Genomic DNA, 16,801 nt, shown 5'->3' on the forward strand with positions numbered 1-16,801 from the left:
GTTGCTGTCTGCTTCAATTTGCCGCCGCATACTGGCGCCAGTTGAACCTCCGTCGTACATTATAATAATTCTATGGTATTGAGATACGACCCGAAGTACACACCCTTACACGTTTCTGCACCGGTGGAGGTGGTGCATGCACATCGAACGAGCCTACGATGTGCCTTACGTGGAGGCTGCCGCTTTTTCCACTACTCAAAGTGTCTAGTTCACTGTACACCTGTGGACCATAGTTATGGCGGTGTCACGCATGCGCTGAACGCCTGATACGATCGGCCTATACGGGCAGAAACTGAGGGGGAGGAAGAGACGAGTGCGCTCCGTGACGTCAAAACACCGAGCTCTGGTTGGAATGATTCGTGGGTAGACGCAAAGCTAGCTGCATTTGACTCCACTGCACTCCTCGAACGCGAAAGCGGAATTTCAGCGTCCGGCGTCCGCGTGCTTGGCGTTCGCGTTCGAACGCGTTCCAAGTGTGCAGTGGAGACAAAGGCAGCGAGCTTTGCACCTACCCACTAATCATTCTAACCGGAGCGCGGTTGCTTTGACGTCGTCTCGCGCTCTTGTCTCCTACTCTCTCCCAATTTCTGCCCGCATTCAGCGATGAAGGTATCGAAGAAATCCACTTTCCTGTGCGATAAATGTCACGTTGACCTTTTGTAATGGCGTCATTTTGATTACATAACTTTATGACGTAATTCTTATTACGCAATCGCACGACGTCATTTTTTTACGTCATTCTAACGGCGTCATTTTTGCTACGTCATCGTAACGACATGGTTTCCGCTACTAGATTATAACGACGTCACCAAAATGGAGGTCGACGTCATTTTCAGCGACCAATCGGCACTTCCAGACTTTCTCCTCCGAATCGCTCGCGCTTGCGTTACATAAGCGGCGTGCTGCAGCGAGGGGAGTGTGGTAACCATGTGATCTGGCGGTCGGTGTTCCACTTTCTCCGGGCGCCCCCTCCTGTTTGGCGGAGAAGTGAATCCGGAAGGGGTAGTTCCTCGTGTCGGTCCGAGAAGGAAGCCTCTGGGGGACTGCAGGAAGTCCTTCGCAAGGCCACGGCGTGCGCCACTCGCCTCATCGGTTTCCCCGCGCCAACAGCGCTGCGCCGCCTGTTCCGCAGGTGAGGAAGTACGTCGCTCTCTCGTCCTCGGCTTTGAAGCACCGTTATGCAATGACGGAGGTACTGCTCGATCGACGCGTAGAGCAAGAGAGACGTAATGCAGTCGCTCCTCGAAATGCAACAGACTTTTATTTATAATCAATTCAATAAGGGGCCCCGAGACTGTCCGATACCGCTGCTCCGTTCTCCGTGATTTTATACGACCAGGAAAGTCGTGGGCAACGTAGACTGGCCGTTCTCGTCGATTAGTACATCGCCATTTTTTTTTATTATTATTATCATACTGGGGGGTTTTGTGTATCGCTCAATAAAGTGTAAAATCTTGAGAATCGTAGATTGCGATCATCGCAGTAGCATTAATGATTTAAACTATATCGTAACGATTGAGGGCCCAGTTCATGCAACAGGCAAAGACACAATCCAGGGCACGTGCTGATTTGTTGGTTCCTCGTGCGTTTTTTACGTGATTTTTTTTAAAGACTTCCGCGCGGAAATACCCCTTCTGGTAGTGCTAGCGGAGATTTACTTTACCACCCCTCGATCAGTCTCGCACTTTTGAAACACACGACACACCGTGCCATCGGGCAGTTTCCGTAGTACCGTACTCTAAGAAAATATAAAGTGTCTAGTTTCCAGTAAAAAAAAATGTAAAGTTAATTGTTTAAGTCTACGGAGAGAACTCGAGGTTAAAGACAAGGTTGAACATACGTTTAGACATAGCAAGGCATTCTCATCTGTAACACTATGCATGATGCTTCACCATGCTTAATGCAACAACGCAGACGGGTTGTTTTTCCGTTTCGTCATTTGGCAAGTTCCCTTTGTAGTTCGCCGCGATTGGCTCTGCCAAGTGCTTAGTGGTAAAGAAGCCCTATTTCATAAAGTGCCATGAACCGATTGACTTACCATGAGCTGAATTTTCTCAATAAGGTGGCAAGACGTCTCTATTGGTTATCATTCCCCCCTAAAAAGGTGTATATCGCTTAAACCAAGAAAAATACGTCCTATTCACATTCAAAAATCGGTTTTATTTTTGCTATAAATAAAAGCTGACGGGCGATAAAGCCCAGTCCCGCTTTTCTAAATTGAACTTTTCACTCTGTGGCTTTACAAATCTTTAGAAAGATACCTTGTTCACGAAGAAAATATAGGATCCACTCGACTAACAACCTATTTTCTCTTATGCTCAAGTGAGTACAATGCTAACAGTTAGTTCCTTTCTGAGCACCCTGGCTATAATAACGGCTAGTCAACCCACAGATCGTGTATTCCGCATATAGAAGTGCCAGTGGTACTGTCCTATTTCGCAGTATACAGGAAAGTCAGATGTTCTCACAGATCTCCATAATCGCCGGGCTTCTTAGAAGTCCAATAAGGTAATTTTCGTTTGGCAGGCAGAGAACAAGCGCGTGCAATGTTGCGTGCTTGCGCAAGAAAAGCACGGAGTAATCCGGTAATTGCTCAAATGTTCTTAAGATGGAGGAAATTCAAGCCACATCCGACAGACTTAGAGACATGATATATCTTTTTCTGTTCGAGTGCTTTTTTCCGTGCAGGTGTACGTTTCTTCTGTCTTTGTTTTTTTTTTTTGTTTTTTTTTCGTGGAGAGGGGGGGATGATGACATTTTTAAAGGTGGTACTACGCTGCGGTAAATCGGGGCTGGTAGGGCATGTAGGTACCGCGCCATATTTTTCTCTGGATTTAGATATCTACAGGCTAATATCAAAGGTGGACGAATTTCGGTTGGACATTATGTTTTGACAGTAATTTAGCAGCGTAATCTAGAGTTATTATGTTGGCAGAAGTTGGAATTGACTATCTTCCACCTGACAGATGCAGTCTGACGTCGCTCTGTGACAAAACAACGAGAGCATACAGCTTCGGTCAACGGCGCTAGTTCCCAGGTGTCCTACATTTGGGCGATGCACTCTCTGACTTGGTGCCTTGTTGTTGCTGCTGCTGCCGTAAGCATGTCCACCGTCGCAGCTCTGCCCCAAGAGCATCACCCTTCTCTTTACACAAGATCGGGAAAGCTGAAAGGCGTCAAGCGAGAGGCGTTCGGCCGGCCTGTCGACGTTTTCTACGGCATTCCCTACGCGGTGCCGCCTCTCGGAAAGCTTCGCTTCCAGCGGCCGATTCCCGTGAAGCCATGGAAAGGTTTTCGGGACGCAACCCAACCGCCCTTTCCTTGCAAACAGCCAGATTTCTTTGTGACTCAGAATTACACTGTCTCAGCGGCCAACTCCACCGAAGACTGCCTATACCTCAACGTATGGACACCGGCGAGGTACTGCTTTGACCTGTTCAGCTGCGGCCTCAAGGCGGTTATGGTGTACATCTACGGAGGGTCGTTCACTTACGGCAGCAGTAGCTGGTCGTTCTACGACGGTCTCCACCTGGCAGCGTCTGGCGACGTTGTAGTCGTCACCTTCAACTACAGAGTCGGGATCTTCGGCTTCCTCAGCACTAAGATCGACGGAATCACCGGCAACCAAGGGATGCACGACCAGGTCCTGGCACTCCGCTGGATAAAAGAAAACATTGTCTACTTTGGGGGAAACGCTGATCTGGTGACCGTGTTCGGCCAAAGTGCGGGGGCCATATCAGTGGGTTACCATCTCGTCTCTCCCCTTAGCAAGGGCCTTTTTAAAAGGGCCATCATGGAAAGTGGCAGTCCCCTCTGGCTACTGCACGACGATCGGACCAACGCTCTGCGGAAAAGCCAGACCCTCGCCAGTGCGCTGGGTTGCACTAAGGACTTCGACAAAGCCATAAGCGACCCGGAAGTGTTGGAGTGCATGAGGAATAAGAACGCGACCGAACTGCTAAATGTCGCGGCGGCGGCTCTGGGCCCGCAGGCCGAAACTTTCTTCCCCACCGACGACGGTCTCTTTTTGGCGCACAACGCGGACGTGCTCCTCGACACGATGAAATCAGCCGACGTCGATCTTCTCATCGGAAACAACAAGAACGAAGGGACGTTCTTCGTGTCCAACTTTCTTTCCAGGGGCCTCAAGTTCGACAACGTGGAACACATCACCAAGGACGAGCTTGGCTTCTACATGCTGCTCTTCTTCCGGACTCTTATGCGGAGCGGCGTGAGCGAAATCAGAGACTTCTACTTCGGGAAGTTTGACAGCACAGACAACACAAAGGTTCTTCAGAGGGGCTCTGATTCTATCGGCGATTTCATCATCACGTGCCCAAGTCGATTCTTCGCGGAACGATACCAGTCCAAGGGACGTTCCGTGTACTACTACCAGTTCTCGCACCGACCCAGCTTCAGTATCTGGCCACCCTGGATGGGGACAACGCATTTCGACGAGTTTCCCTTCGTGTTCGGCCATGCGATGGCGTTTCCAGAGCTAGTGACCGCCGAAGAGAGCATGCTGAGTCGTCATTTGGTGCACGTGTGGACGACATTTGCCAAGACAGGGTAAGAGAACTCGACCAGACTTCGAGCATATCAATTCAATTCAGTTTATTTTGCATCCAGAGTACAAAAGGGGGGTAAAGAGGACAGGGGGAAAAGTTGCAATAATGCAGCTTGTGAGGGGCCGTACCCCGTACACTTGTCAGCTTGGCGGGCAGAGAAAGTAGCAAAACTGTTTAAGCAGGAATTAACGGGTCATATACACAGAGAGAACAAGATTTGTAAAACGCCTGTGTTGATTGTCAGAATGAAATGACTCGTGCTTACAGCATCAGTACCAAGAGACTGCTTGTATATTGAGGGTACTACCGCAGACAATATGAGCTGAAGCAGCCCTTCATGCTGCTTCTGGTTTCCTATGAGTTTTTAATAAAACTTTTGTAACAAAATTGACTTGAAACGTGATGCTTCTCAATCTTCGAACTCTTTGACCATTTGAGAGATTATGGAGCTCGTGTGAACAAGCGTACCAAACGTCCAGATCAGGTGTTTCAGCTCATATTGTTCTGCCATGTACCTTCGCGTACATGCTGCACATGCTTAAAAGGGGCGGGTGTCGTTTTCTTTCTTTTTTTTTTCGCCTTATGGAACTAGGGCATTACTGAATAAAGAATGCTTCTGCCTAAAACATACACATATCGGTGTTTCGTTAACTAAGGCTTGGTGGACTACTTTCGGCACTATTTTTTAGGAATAACATTCTGAACTTTTTAGTATTTGTTAGTATGTTAAAAAACTTGTATGTCGTTCTATACGGATTGATTTGCCGGGCGTAGTATGAAAAATGCGCTGTTAAAGATGGCGTCTTTCATATGATTTACCTTCACGTGGTGGTTTTATTTTAACCGCAGTTGCACTTCGAAAAAAAGCTTTTTGGTATTGAAAAGAAATGTAATATCATAGCAATAAGCCCCTGCAGGCTTTGTTTATACAAACTGCGTCCGGTACTTGAACCTAAGCCCCGTTTAGCATAATGTTATATTGTGTCGCGAGTCCAGAATATTTTACCTAGTGTAATACCCTAAAATAAACTCCTAACACTCTAGAATTTATTGCAAAAACAAATTATACGTGGAATGTATGAAAACAAAACTAATCGTTGACAGGTATTTAAGAGTTGTTTATCGAGTCTCTTTAGCCTCGATTATCTTGTTACTATCATTAAGACACCTATAATATCGCAGCATCACTAAAAAACGGACAATCAGAAACTAGTATCAAGCCAACGAATGTCTAATTAATGATCGTATAGCAGTGATGATAATATGTCCAAGTTTAAGTGCATAAATTAGTCAACTACTACCCTTTTCCAAGAGACAAAGCAAAGACAAAGTTAAGAAGTCAATAGCACCCTTCACTGTTGTAAACCTTCTAAATATAACCACTGTGTGGGTTCCGCGAAGTTCTATATTCTTTAAAGAAAATTTTCCGAAATTGCCTGGAACTTTTGTGACAAAGCGTTACGAGCTCATTCACTCATTCACTTCCGTTTCGTCAAAATCTTTCTAGGGTTACATACCACGAAATTTGAGATTATTGCGTTACATGCACCGTGTTTACTAATGCGATGAATAAAAATAAAAGTAAAATTGGTTCGAAATATTTACTGATAAACTAGCTAACATAGCGCACAGCCTATTGCAAGTTTTATGTGTTCCATCATTCCATCGTGTTTGAAATGCTTTCTGGCCAATACCACCTCCGGATATAGCAATGGCGCATATAACATAAAAACGAGGCAAACGTGCGGGATAAAAGGTTAATTAGCTGTCAGCGACTCGTTTCGGTCTTGCAGAATTAGATTTCTTGAACCGATGCCACTTTATAGCTTTCGAGCTGGCAAAGAGACAAAAACGTGAGCGAGTTAATTGCGGCTTCTTCATTAGCAGTAGTGAGATTAGAGGACAGTAAAAAAAAAAAAAAAAAAAGTGGCCAAAAAGATGTTCGTGAGTAATGAATGAACGAGAATAACTCGCTCTTAACTACGGCTGTCTATGGCATGTTCGGTGTTTGGCCATTCGAGCTCACGCCTCCACTGAATTTGCAGACGTCAATATAGGCGGAGCGTAGTATATTTCGCGGTCAACTAAAAAAAGAATAAGAATATATAAAAATAATAAATGGCTCTATAATACCACGCAGTATTGTCGAAATGCCCATGCACCCACTTTCCTGCAGAGCAGTCGAAAAGCCAATCAGTGCGATGTTACGCAAATGACTAGGTCGAAAAAACAATTTCTATAAAAAACCCAGTCTGCCATGGGACAGTATGATTGCAAGCCGCTTTACATGCTCACGCTGTTTAGAAACCAAGAAACACGAAGGCAAAAACGACAGACAATCGGTCGGTGCGACCTTATCTTTTACTTTTCGTTTTCAGACTGAGTAAAAAAGAAAAAAAAGCTCCCTCATTCCTTTTCTTCTTCCTGGTCTGTAACAGACGCCATGATCATGGGCACATGTCAGATATCAGATACAGATCAAAACGTGTTGCTATTCTGCGCCCTTATCGTTCGCCGACCTCCCTTGGGAAGGAGAGAACCACTTTGTTCCACCTGAAGTTGGAGAGCTGTCCGTCTGGAAGACTCCCAAGCGTATTCACAGAGACTAAAAAGAGTAGTCACGGCGTACTCCTTTGACCTAATGGGGCGAGCTCGCGGATGGGCACGCACAGAAAGACGGCGAACGCCCGGACGATGCACTTTCCGCTCTACTTGATTGAACCCTCAACTGATAGCCCTGGCTGAGCTCTGTTTTAAAGTGATGCAAAGTATAGGACAACTAGATAAGGCTGACCCTTCGCTTTTTTTTACATATTTCAGTTTGTTTCTTACAAAATGTGCCTCGTATACCTGCTGTGGTATGCGAATCGTCGAGGTAACCACCTCTGTAAAGATATATTTTGAAGGGCTCCAAATCCTTCGGAGCTTGTACGCTGTTACGCAAAGCGAGTCAAAACTTGCTTCCAATAAAAATGTCACTTTTTTGCGCGAAACCTTAAATATTTCTAGTATAATTTAAGCCAGTGGTTCTCAAATGGAGGTCCGCAAAGGCGTTTTAGGACTCCACGACGCCCTGCCTCACCAGCAGAGCTCGGCAATAAAAGTTGTCTTTTTTCAGATCGAGAAAAACTGTTTAAGCTTTCGTTCGAATTTTCTCGTGTGTATGTCACTAAGAGAAGTCCACTTCACACTACACCTTAGTCATATCCATTTATTAAGTCATTATTATATTTAACCTATACCTTTCCCCTCTCTTCCCCACAAACGGGTCCTCCGTCATCTCCGCCGACCTACAAGTGGTCCGCGAAACATCGATGGCTGAGAACGACCGATCTAAGCCTTCCAACTCTACAGCAGTTCAAACTCCACTGGCAGCATCAGAAACGCAGGACGTGGTTCATTATGTTTAATATTGGCTCATTATGTTTAAAAATTAGCTCATTATTTTACGTTTCTCGCTTCGCGATATGTTCTTAGACATTCTTATCGGCCAATAGAACAAACTCATTGGGCCTGGAATAATAATAAGATGCGTCTGACTTGCCACGCCACAAGCTTCCTAATCTGACACTGGCTATAGACGCGTCGACTTCTTCGACTCGATTTCGAGCCCAAGAAAATCTTAAATAGCTTGCTATCAGAAAGATATATATATATATATATATATATATATATATATATATATATATATATATATCGTCAGGAAGACAGAAGCTCAACGACCGGTCTCAGTGGTGATTATATTCAAACTGGCCCGCGGTGGCGAGCACGGGCCACGCGAGCTATCGGTGATGGTGATGATGGTGGAGATATGATGATGCCCGATGACGACGGTGAGGGTCCTCATCACATCAACCCCGACCATACAAACTGGGACGCTGTACTCCCGTTCGTAACTTTTGCCTACCATCCAGTCTACCAAGGGCTACTCCCCTTTTCATTTAGTGTACGGACGCGAAGCATCATGCACTATGGACACCATCTTTCCAATTAGAAACTCACTGAGCGCAGTCGAAAACCACTAAATCCACTTTTTTTAGAACGACCTGAAGCTCGTATGAAACTTGGAGGCGTACCAACGTTCCCACTCGTGCAGCAGGGGCAAAGCTAGCAGTGGTGGCCACTGCTAGCTTTGCGCCTGCTGCACGAGTGATAATTTTGGTGTGCCCCCGAGTTTCCCACGAGCTTCAAGTCGTTCTAAAATTGACTGATATAGTGGTTTTCTGTGGTGCTGAGTAAGTTTCTAATTGGAATCATACGTCTATTTTCACTGATTAAAACGCTATTTAAAGAATTTTAATTAATTAGCCGACTTATCGCGAAGATTAGCCACCCACATAATGCCCCCTCCCCCCCTTGGCCGTATACACAACCCGCGCAAACAGTATTAGTGCATTTTTTAATGTTTTTTTAATAGATTTCTCGAATTAATATGAAACACTCGGTATATATACATATGAACAACGGGCATTTTTTTATCATCGTACGGCGGTCTCCGAAGAGGAAATAATTGAAAATGTGATGATGATTGAACCGTACTTGATCGAATGAATCAATACCTTACAAAACCCCCAAAAGCTGGCTCCGCCGTATATTTTGAGTTTCGGGGTTTCGTAAGACATTGATTCATTCGATGAAATACGGTTCAATCATCATCATATTTTCGATTTATATATATATATATATACACTGCCTCGGTCAATTATCTTACCATGTGAACAAACTCACAATATGTGTATAAGATTGTGCAAGCTAATAATCAGGTCATGATGAATCCGGTTTGCAGGAAGATGCCGACCTTGGGAAAACATGCCTGGCCGAAATACACCAAGGCCGGGCCGTACCTGATGGACATCTCCCTGAAAAACTTCACCATCAGAAAGGGACCGCAAGAAGAAAACTGCCGATTCTGGAGAGGATATTTCGCCGGTGGAATTTAAGAGGACTGGCCTGGATCGCGCGACCCACTCTACGTCCTCGAGTTACAGCAGTCACATGTATAAAAAATGGCAACCACATAACCTGTATATTGTTTGTGTAAATATAATGACAAGAAGTGCATAACATGGATTGCAGTAAGAATATAAGATGTTGCCTTGTACAGCCTAAATAAACTTTCTTTTGTTAAACCACGGACCGTTTTTTTTTTTCATGCGTTAGATCCTCGGTCAAAGTTTGAGAGCGTTACTTCCTTGTTTTTTAACATATACAAAGAGGAACTTAATACACATAGCATTAATAAAATTTGCCGCGGTTCAAGTTGCGCACCAATAAATCGATATGGCTCTTCGGCATATACCTTGCTGTGTTCAGCGTTAGTAACTCTATTAGCTACATATTAATTGCTTGCACGACAGTTCGCGCAGAACAAAAGCCTTTTATAAAGCCATATGCGGCCGCTCCCGTACTTCCCACAACTCTAAAAAAAACAAAAAAAAACGCCTAAATTACGGGTGAACCGTAGAACGTGTCCCGTTCTAAAACAGCTTAAAGCGCAGCAAAAACTACTGATCCGGGCGAAAGTCAGAACTCTGGGACCCTTTCAATGTGCAGCCTTGCTCGTTTCGACCTGGATGAGCATCATACCGGCGTGCGGTCGTCTGTCACTACTGCTCATCCACGCACGTTAGAGACCCTAAGCTACCAATAGTACACCGTGCCCCCCCTTCCCCCCCCCCCCTCCCCCCCCCCAAGCTAAAGCAAATTTACAATGTTTTCCTTTTTTTTTTAATGCAAGTTAAGTTACGCATTTTTGAAGGCTCATTTTTCGCCAGAAATCATGCGCTCGGGATCCGAACCAGATCTTATGCAAAAGTTTTTATTTGCTGAAAGTTTCCATGGGAAAATGGCTGCCGACACAGCTCTTGAATACATGGAGCTCTATAGCGCCGCCTACAGAAAACGGGCAAAATGGGCCCCATTTTGTCATGGAAAATTGCGGGAAATCACAACTTTTCATGGAGGCACCGGTTAGTGTTGAAACTTTGGCATCTGGTTCGCACCTCTTCGGATTCCCTGCATTTGGGCGGAGAATGAGCTTTCGGCGATGCATAGTTTATTCTTGCAGTAATAAAAACACACAAAAACATCGTCATATATGTATATATATATTTGTGTGCTTGTGGGGGGGCACTATGTAGATGTGTCGGTCAAGTCGAATGGCAAAACCGCTTTCACTGCTTTTGAAAATCAGGGTGAATTTGCGACGGGTACGGTACACATACGTACACTGTCGGAAAACACGGTTGTTGTTACCCCGAGGAGGGGTGCGGCCATTTATACCCTCGTTACACGAGTAGCCTTAACTGCAGTTACGCTTCACCACAGTTTCCGCTCTATACTCTCAATCTGCTATTTCAAGGAAGTGAACAGTACTTAAAGGAGCAATGCAACAATTTTTGTACTGTGCACAAATACCGCTTAAAACGGATCCCTAACGTTAATGACCTATGAAACACGCGTTCGTTTTTCACCCCACGCAATAGAAGTCCCAGAAAAAAATTTAAGAAAAACGAGCAGCGTTCACCCCCTCAACTCGCAGCCAGAACAAGCGGCCACGTGATCTGGAGCCAATTATATGCCGCCAGTGTTGATCATAGCTGGGGTTGGCAAAGCGCAGGACACGCGCTGAGTTCCAGACATTGTTACGGCTCGGCTGTTGTCGTTGCAGCGATTGGACACGGGTCACAACCCGAATGCTTCTCGAGCTAGCAATTGTCACGAGCCCAAGTCGAGTGCCCACGCAATGCTCGGGTCCAATCTATGAACCGCATTCAAATATCGTCACTTGGGTGTACTGCGATCCCCGAGTTACGTCATCAAATTTTGCAAAGGAGAGATTGAATGAAAATGATCGCTTTTGTCCTTGAAATTACACCGCAACAAAGGAGTTTCTTGGCCAACGGCGTTGCGTGTGAGTATCCTTGAGTCCCAGGTGTGCCAGTAAGCTCGTGTAGAGAGAAAAACATTCCAATTGAATATCGTTGCACAGCTCCTTTAAGTCGAAGCTTGGGCGGATTGGTGCGACATACTTAAAAATTAAGACAGCCCAAAACAAAAATTTGGGTGTGTGTATGTTCATGCAGCCTAGAACTTAGTTTGCCTCAACGGGCGAGTTGTCTCCCAGCTGTAAATGAGGAATTTAGCCAGTGCAGAACAACCGCTAGCTTGCGGTCTTTAACGTGCACCACGCAGTAGTGATACACGACCGCACGCCGGTACAATGCTCATCCAGATCGGAACGGGCAGGGGTGGTGATTGAATTCAGGATCCCTGGATTCTGCAGCGCGGGCTTTCACTCCACGTGCTCCAAACTGGCGAGCGCTAGCCCACTCGGCCACCGATCTTTCGCGTAATACAACGAACTAACATCTGGAATGTTCAGGCTACACCGTATGTCTTCAAATAGACCGATCTCACTAAGTGTTGGTAGCATGCGTGAAGCCTCCATAACTTCAGTTCATAAAAAGCAGGCGTCAGTGCCCGAGACGACTCATGAGGCCTCGGGCTCTGCACGCGCAGAGCTGCAGCAAGGTTGTCGCACCTGCAAAAAGGCCAAAGTTTCCTGAATGCATTGCGGCAGCGGTGGCGTAACCACTGGTGAGATCGGTCTATTCTTCCTTCACCAGCCATCAAGAGGCCGCTTTTAGCACGTAAAAATACAATACACTAAGGTGATGAGAATTATCGAAGTGGCCAGTGTGAATTCCGGAAAGGGTCCATTGCAAGGATGGCACCCTGATCGGTGCCCCATATGAGAGGACTCTGCCCATACGTATACAAGCACTCGCAGCGTGCGCGGGGACGCTGTTTTGGCAGGCTCGCAATTTCACGTGTTTGCCCAGACGAGTATAGGAACATGGCAGTGGTCAGATGTAAACATCATGTATAACGCCGTCAAACCTACTGGCGCGAGCGCTTGAATTTATCTAACGTATCGTTTCCACGGGAGCGCGCGCCAACAAATGGCTAAATATAGTCAAGCGCTCGTGAAAGTAGCCTTGACGCCATTCGAACTGTCCACGAAAGGGAATATATACGTACAAGCTTCCGTCTTCTCACTCCCTCCCTCCATCTAAGGCGTAATGTGACCCGACGTCACTGTGTGCGTGATCCCGTGACACGACGCCACGGTGCCGAGTCGCTGTGTGGTCACACGATGTCTTAAAGTCACGAGACCTCAATTTTCTCGCTATATTTAACGGGCAAATTGACGAAAGTACGGAAGAAGGAACAGAAAATGTCTGCGGTGTTTTGTTTTAAAGAGCATTCCATATACAGGCAAATAGAGAAGTGAGGGCCTATTACAGCGTGAGTAGTATCTTTGGCATCTCGCTTCGTGATTCGTTGTTCGGAATTCTTATCCACCACAATTTCATTGGCTGCGATATTAAAAGGATCGGGTGCTCGTCAAGCCCCGCGTTTCTGAGGATGTCGGCGACCAGAGGGATCGCTCCCATTTTCGCTTTTCCTCCGCTAGCAAAGTCGCAGACCGCTATTCCCGCAACATTGCAGAAAAGACAAAATAGTAATCGTTCAGCGGTACTCCAGCATAAAGGCTGTCGACCTCGACCTACGTGAATGGTGCGAGTTTGCGCAAGGTGTCTTAACCGACCAAGGTGATCTTGACAAAATCGGAACATGGGAAAATTCTCAGGACGATTAGCTACGCTCGTCAAATAACGAGACAAATAAAAAAATACTTTTATTCGGCAAAGCATATTATTCCTCTTCGGATCAAACTTACGGCACTACCTTTCCTCTCTCCTCTACCAATTTTAGCACTACCTTGTTCAGTTTCCGGCGACGTCTGTAAACCCGTTTGGAGCCAGCGTCTTAATCCACGACCGTGACCCACTCCGCTGCATTTGCATGCTAATCGAATTGTTATTTTATTAAACAACTACATTACGTAACCCACTGACCCAAGTATTCTTTAAAAAAAACGAGTGAGAGGTCAATTTTAGTGTATTTTTCTCACGTGAATCTGGATGTCACGAACATTTGACCCTAACGTATCAATAAACGCGGGAAAAAGCTGAGAAGCCAAACGCTGGCTGCGACGTCGTACCTGCAGAGCTTTCAACTGCTTCGCGCTTGTGGGGGAACGCGCGCAGCGTTTTTGGTTGCTCCGGGTAGGGCGCGCGGAAGGCAAGGAAATGTTCAGATCCCCGTGTAATACTACGTCACAATCCTCTCCTCTCACCGAACGCGCCGGGAAAGAGGGGCTTCAGCACCACTTTGAAAGTCCTGTTGTGGCTATACTTGGCGCATCAATCCTAAACAATTTTATATATATACATATATATATATACGTGATCCTGGATGCTAATTAGAAACAATTTAAGTGTTATTTTTTTAAATAAAAACCGCTTTAGTTTCTTTTTAATAAATGGCGTCCAGAATACATAGTGAAACATTATTGTTTTTAAATGGAACGCGGTTTACCCAATCACGCTGACAAGTGTTACAAAGTTATACTAGCGCGCAGTGCCACGGAGATGTTTCTTTGTTGCGGTGCCATTTTAAAGGGCCGCTGATAAGCCAACAAAACAGACATTTTTACCATTTTGTTCTTAGCCCGAGACTGAGGCAGGAAAAGAGGAGACATTTTTAATCGTCCCAGACAACTGAAACTGATCCCCATACTTCGTTGCACACTAATTCTGTGTGCATTCGACGATACGAGCTGATAGAGCCAATCAAGCAGCGCTTTGTGCGTTGGCTATCACCGGCTAAACCAATCACGCAAAAAGAAGAATGAAAGGCGCAGGATGAGTGCGCATTCCTTGTGCGTGATTGGTTTAAGCGCTGATACCAAAACGCATCAAGACGCAGGGGGCGCCACAGTCTAAAAAATGTCTGTAAGTCTACTTTCACGCACAACACTCGGAGAGCCAATCAAAGCACCTTACGGAGGCAGCTCAGCGAATGACGATGCCAAAACATATATGTTTAGACCAAAAAACGCAGTCTGAGTTGTGACATTAAGCAATGCAAGCGTGACGTTTTGTATTGCTTAATGTCACAACTCAGACTGCGTTTTTTGGTCTAAACATATGTTTCGGCGTCGTCACTCGCTAAGCTGCCTCCGTAAGGTGCGGTGATTGGCTCTCCGAGTGTTGTGCGTGAAAGTAGACTTACAGACATTTTTTAGTGCTCAAACAAACTAGAGCGTGCTGGTAATGTTACAAGAGAAAAAAAACAAAGGAAGTAATTCTGTGCTTCCTAGTAGGCCTGGGCGCTTAATTGATTAGCCTACCGATTAATCGATTAATGATTCATTCGCGATTAATATTTGTTTCACCGGTTATTTTTTTTACAAACAGAAGAGTGAAAATTCAACGCTTTCGACACGTCTCAGACGTGGCGAGTACACCTGTATGAAGGCGAAATTTAGGTGATATTTTCGCCTAAAGTAAACTGTGGAAGCGAGATTTGTCACTGCACACAGGTGCAGGATGTTACACGTGTCCGAGCCACCTCAACGCCGTGCGAGAGTCCGTTTAGCCCAGCAGAGACTGTCGTGAACGATCAAGGGAGTTTGATATTACCAGAGAATATCAAGGAATTTGACACTGGTGTCAAAATAAATATGAAATTAAAAAGAAAGAAAGAAACATCTCTGCCCCTACGGCTCGAGTACTAATTAGCGAGTGTGGGGGTCTTTTGACTGTTCTTAATTACGCATCAATGTTGATTTACAATCTGAACGTGTACATCGTTTGTCACATACACAGCAACGGCAGAACAAACAAACCAAATTTTATTTTTACCTTTTTTCAATTTTTATTTACGGAAATGAACAAAAACAATTCATCAATGAATTCATCGGTTTAAGGCGGCGAATATACGGATTAAATCGTTAATCGACGCTGAGCCCTGGCTCCGATTTAAAGTTAAATATTAGAAACTGTGCAACAGTGACCAAATATAACTTTAGAAATTTGAATTTGAAGTTTCCGCTCAAGTAAATTTCATTGATAGCGAATTGGAGCCTCGTTGCTGTTTCTTGCTGCCCAAAAACGGGAGTGCCGTTACACGATGACGTGCGCGCTTCTTCTCGATCCCGCGAAGGCTCTCTCTTCGTCTACGTTAAGAATTGGGCCGGATTATCCAGGTGTCAAATAGACCGGGCCCTTCTGATGAAGGAAACCCCCATTCTAGAAAGAAAGAAAAAGAAGAAATGGCGGCTATTGTAGTTTAGCTTGCAAAACACAAAACTTATCCGAATGCCCATAGATTAACTACGACGAAAACAAATATTATCAATCAAATTAATAGGCGTATCTATACATATACTATGTTTGTCTCTTTTTAGCGCCTGTAGCATGTTGCTACAGAATCTTATTATAAACTGTGGGGTAGGTGACCATACAAGTGATTAGTGATTACTCTAACACAGTTCTTCAAACACCAAATGCCGAAAAAAAAATATCAACACTCGAGAACGGCGATGGGCCAGCATGTCACTGTTGCGTCGAAGCTGTGGGACTGGATGTGAGGCAAAACAAATCCGGTAGCGAGCATTCGTGCCCCTGAAAACTTTCGTTTTCTGGCCTCCTTGGCTAAACGCAGCTACGCATTTTTATCGTTTTTTTGTCGCGAAATCTCTGAATCACAGAAGAAGAAAAAAATTACGATTATTTTTGGCGCCACTGGTGTTTCTTTTTTCGTGAATTTATATGGTAGAAGTGTCATGAAGTGGCCATTTTCTTCTGTTTTTGTGAACTAATTACGCTTGAGTTTATTACTAGCTCAATCTGGAAGGTCCTCTCAAAAGCATTTATTCCAACAGATAAGACAGGCTGCGAAAGATGCCCCTCAACATGTGAAATGCCTTTTGTGACGGTCACCCAGACAACTGTTTTTTAATGCTGTCTGAATAAAGCATTGAATAAAGACGACCACAGGAATACGCTTATCATTGGAGATGCTCATATTGCAAAAACTATCACGAGCGTAACTCGTGTCTCTTTCCGCAGAACGGACATTTCAACCAGATCACGTGGTTGTTTATCTGCAAGTTGACAGACTTCATTAAAGCTGCTCCCTACTTTTTTTTTTTTTTTCAACGACTGCTAGGACGCAACGAGAAATACGAATGCTCGTTGCGTAGGTTAACCTATAATTGTAATAAAAAAAAACCTCTAAATAATAATTAGCAATAAAGAAAAAAAAAAAAGAAAGTCTCATGGCCCCTTTATTTTTCAGCTATGGAGCTGCCAAACGCG

General features: G+C 45.0%; 1 protein-coding gene across 1 annotated transcript; it reads left to right on the top strand.

The window, feature by feature from the left end:
• The first annotated feature begins 890 nt into the window (after positions 1 to 890).
• LOC8037915 (acetylcholinesterase-1) lies at positions 891 to 9,702 on the top strand. The gene is made up of 3 exons (XM_002412458.5): positions 891 to 1,132; positions 2,967 to 4,569; positions 9,355 to 9,702. The coding sequence occupies exons 2-3, from the start codon at positions 3,056 to 3,058 to the stop codon at positions 9,506 to 9,508; spliced, it is 1,668 nt and encodes a 555-aa protein (XP_002412503.5). The 5' UTR covers positions 891 to 1,132; positions 2,967 to 3,055; the 3' UTR covers positions 9,509 to 9,702.
• The last annotated feature ends 7,099 nt before the right edge of the window (positions 9,703 to 16,801 follow it).

This window comes from Ixodes scapularis, unplaced genomic scaffold, assembly GCF_016920785.2.
Source record: "Ixodes scapularis isolate PalLabHiFi unplaced genomic scaffold, ASM1692078v2 PGA_scaffold0__279_contigs__length_252992795, whole genome shotgun sequence".
Classification (NCBI taxonomy): Eukaryota; Metazoa; Arthropoda; class Arachnida; order Ixodida; family Ixodidae; genus Ixodes; species Ixodes scapularis.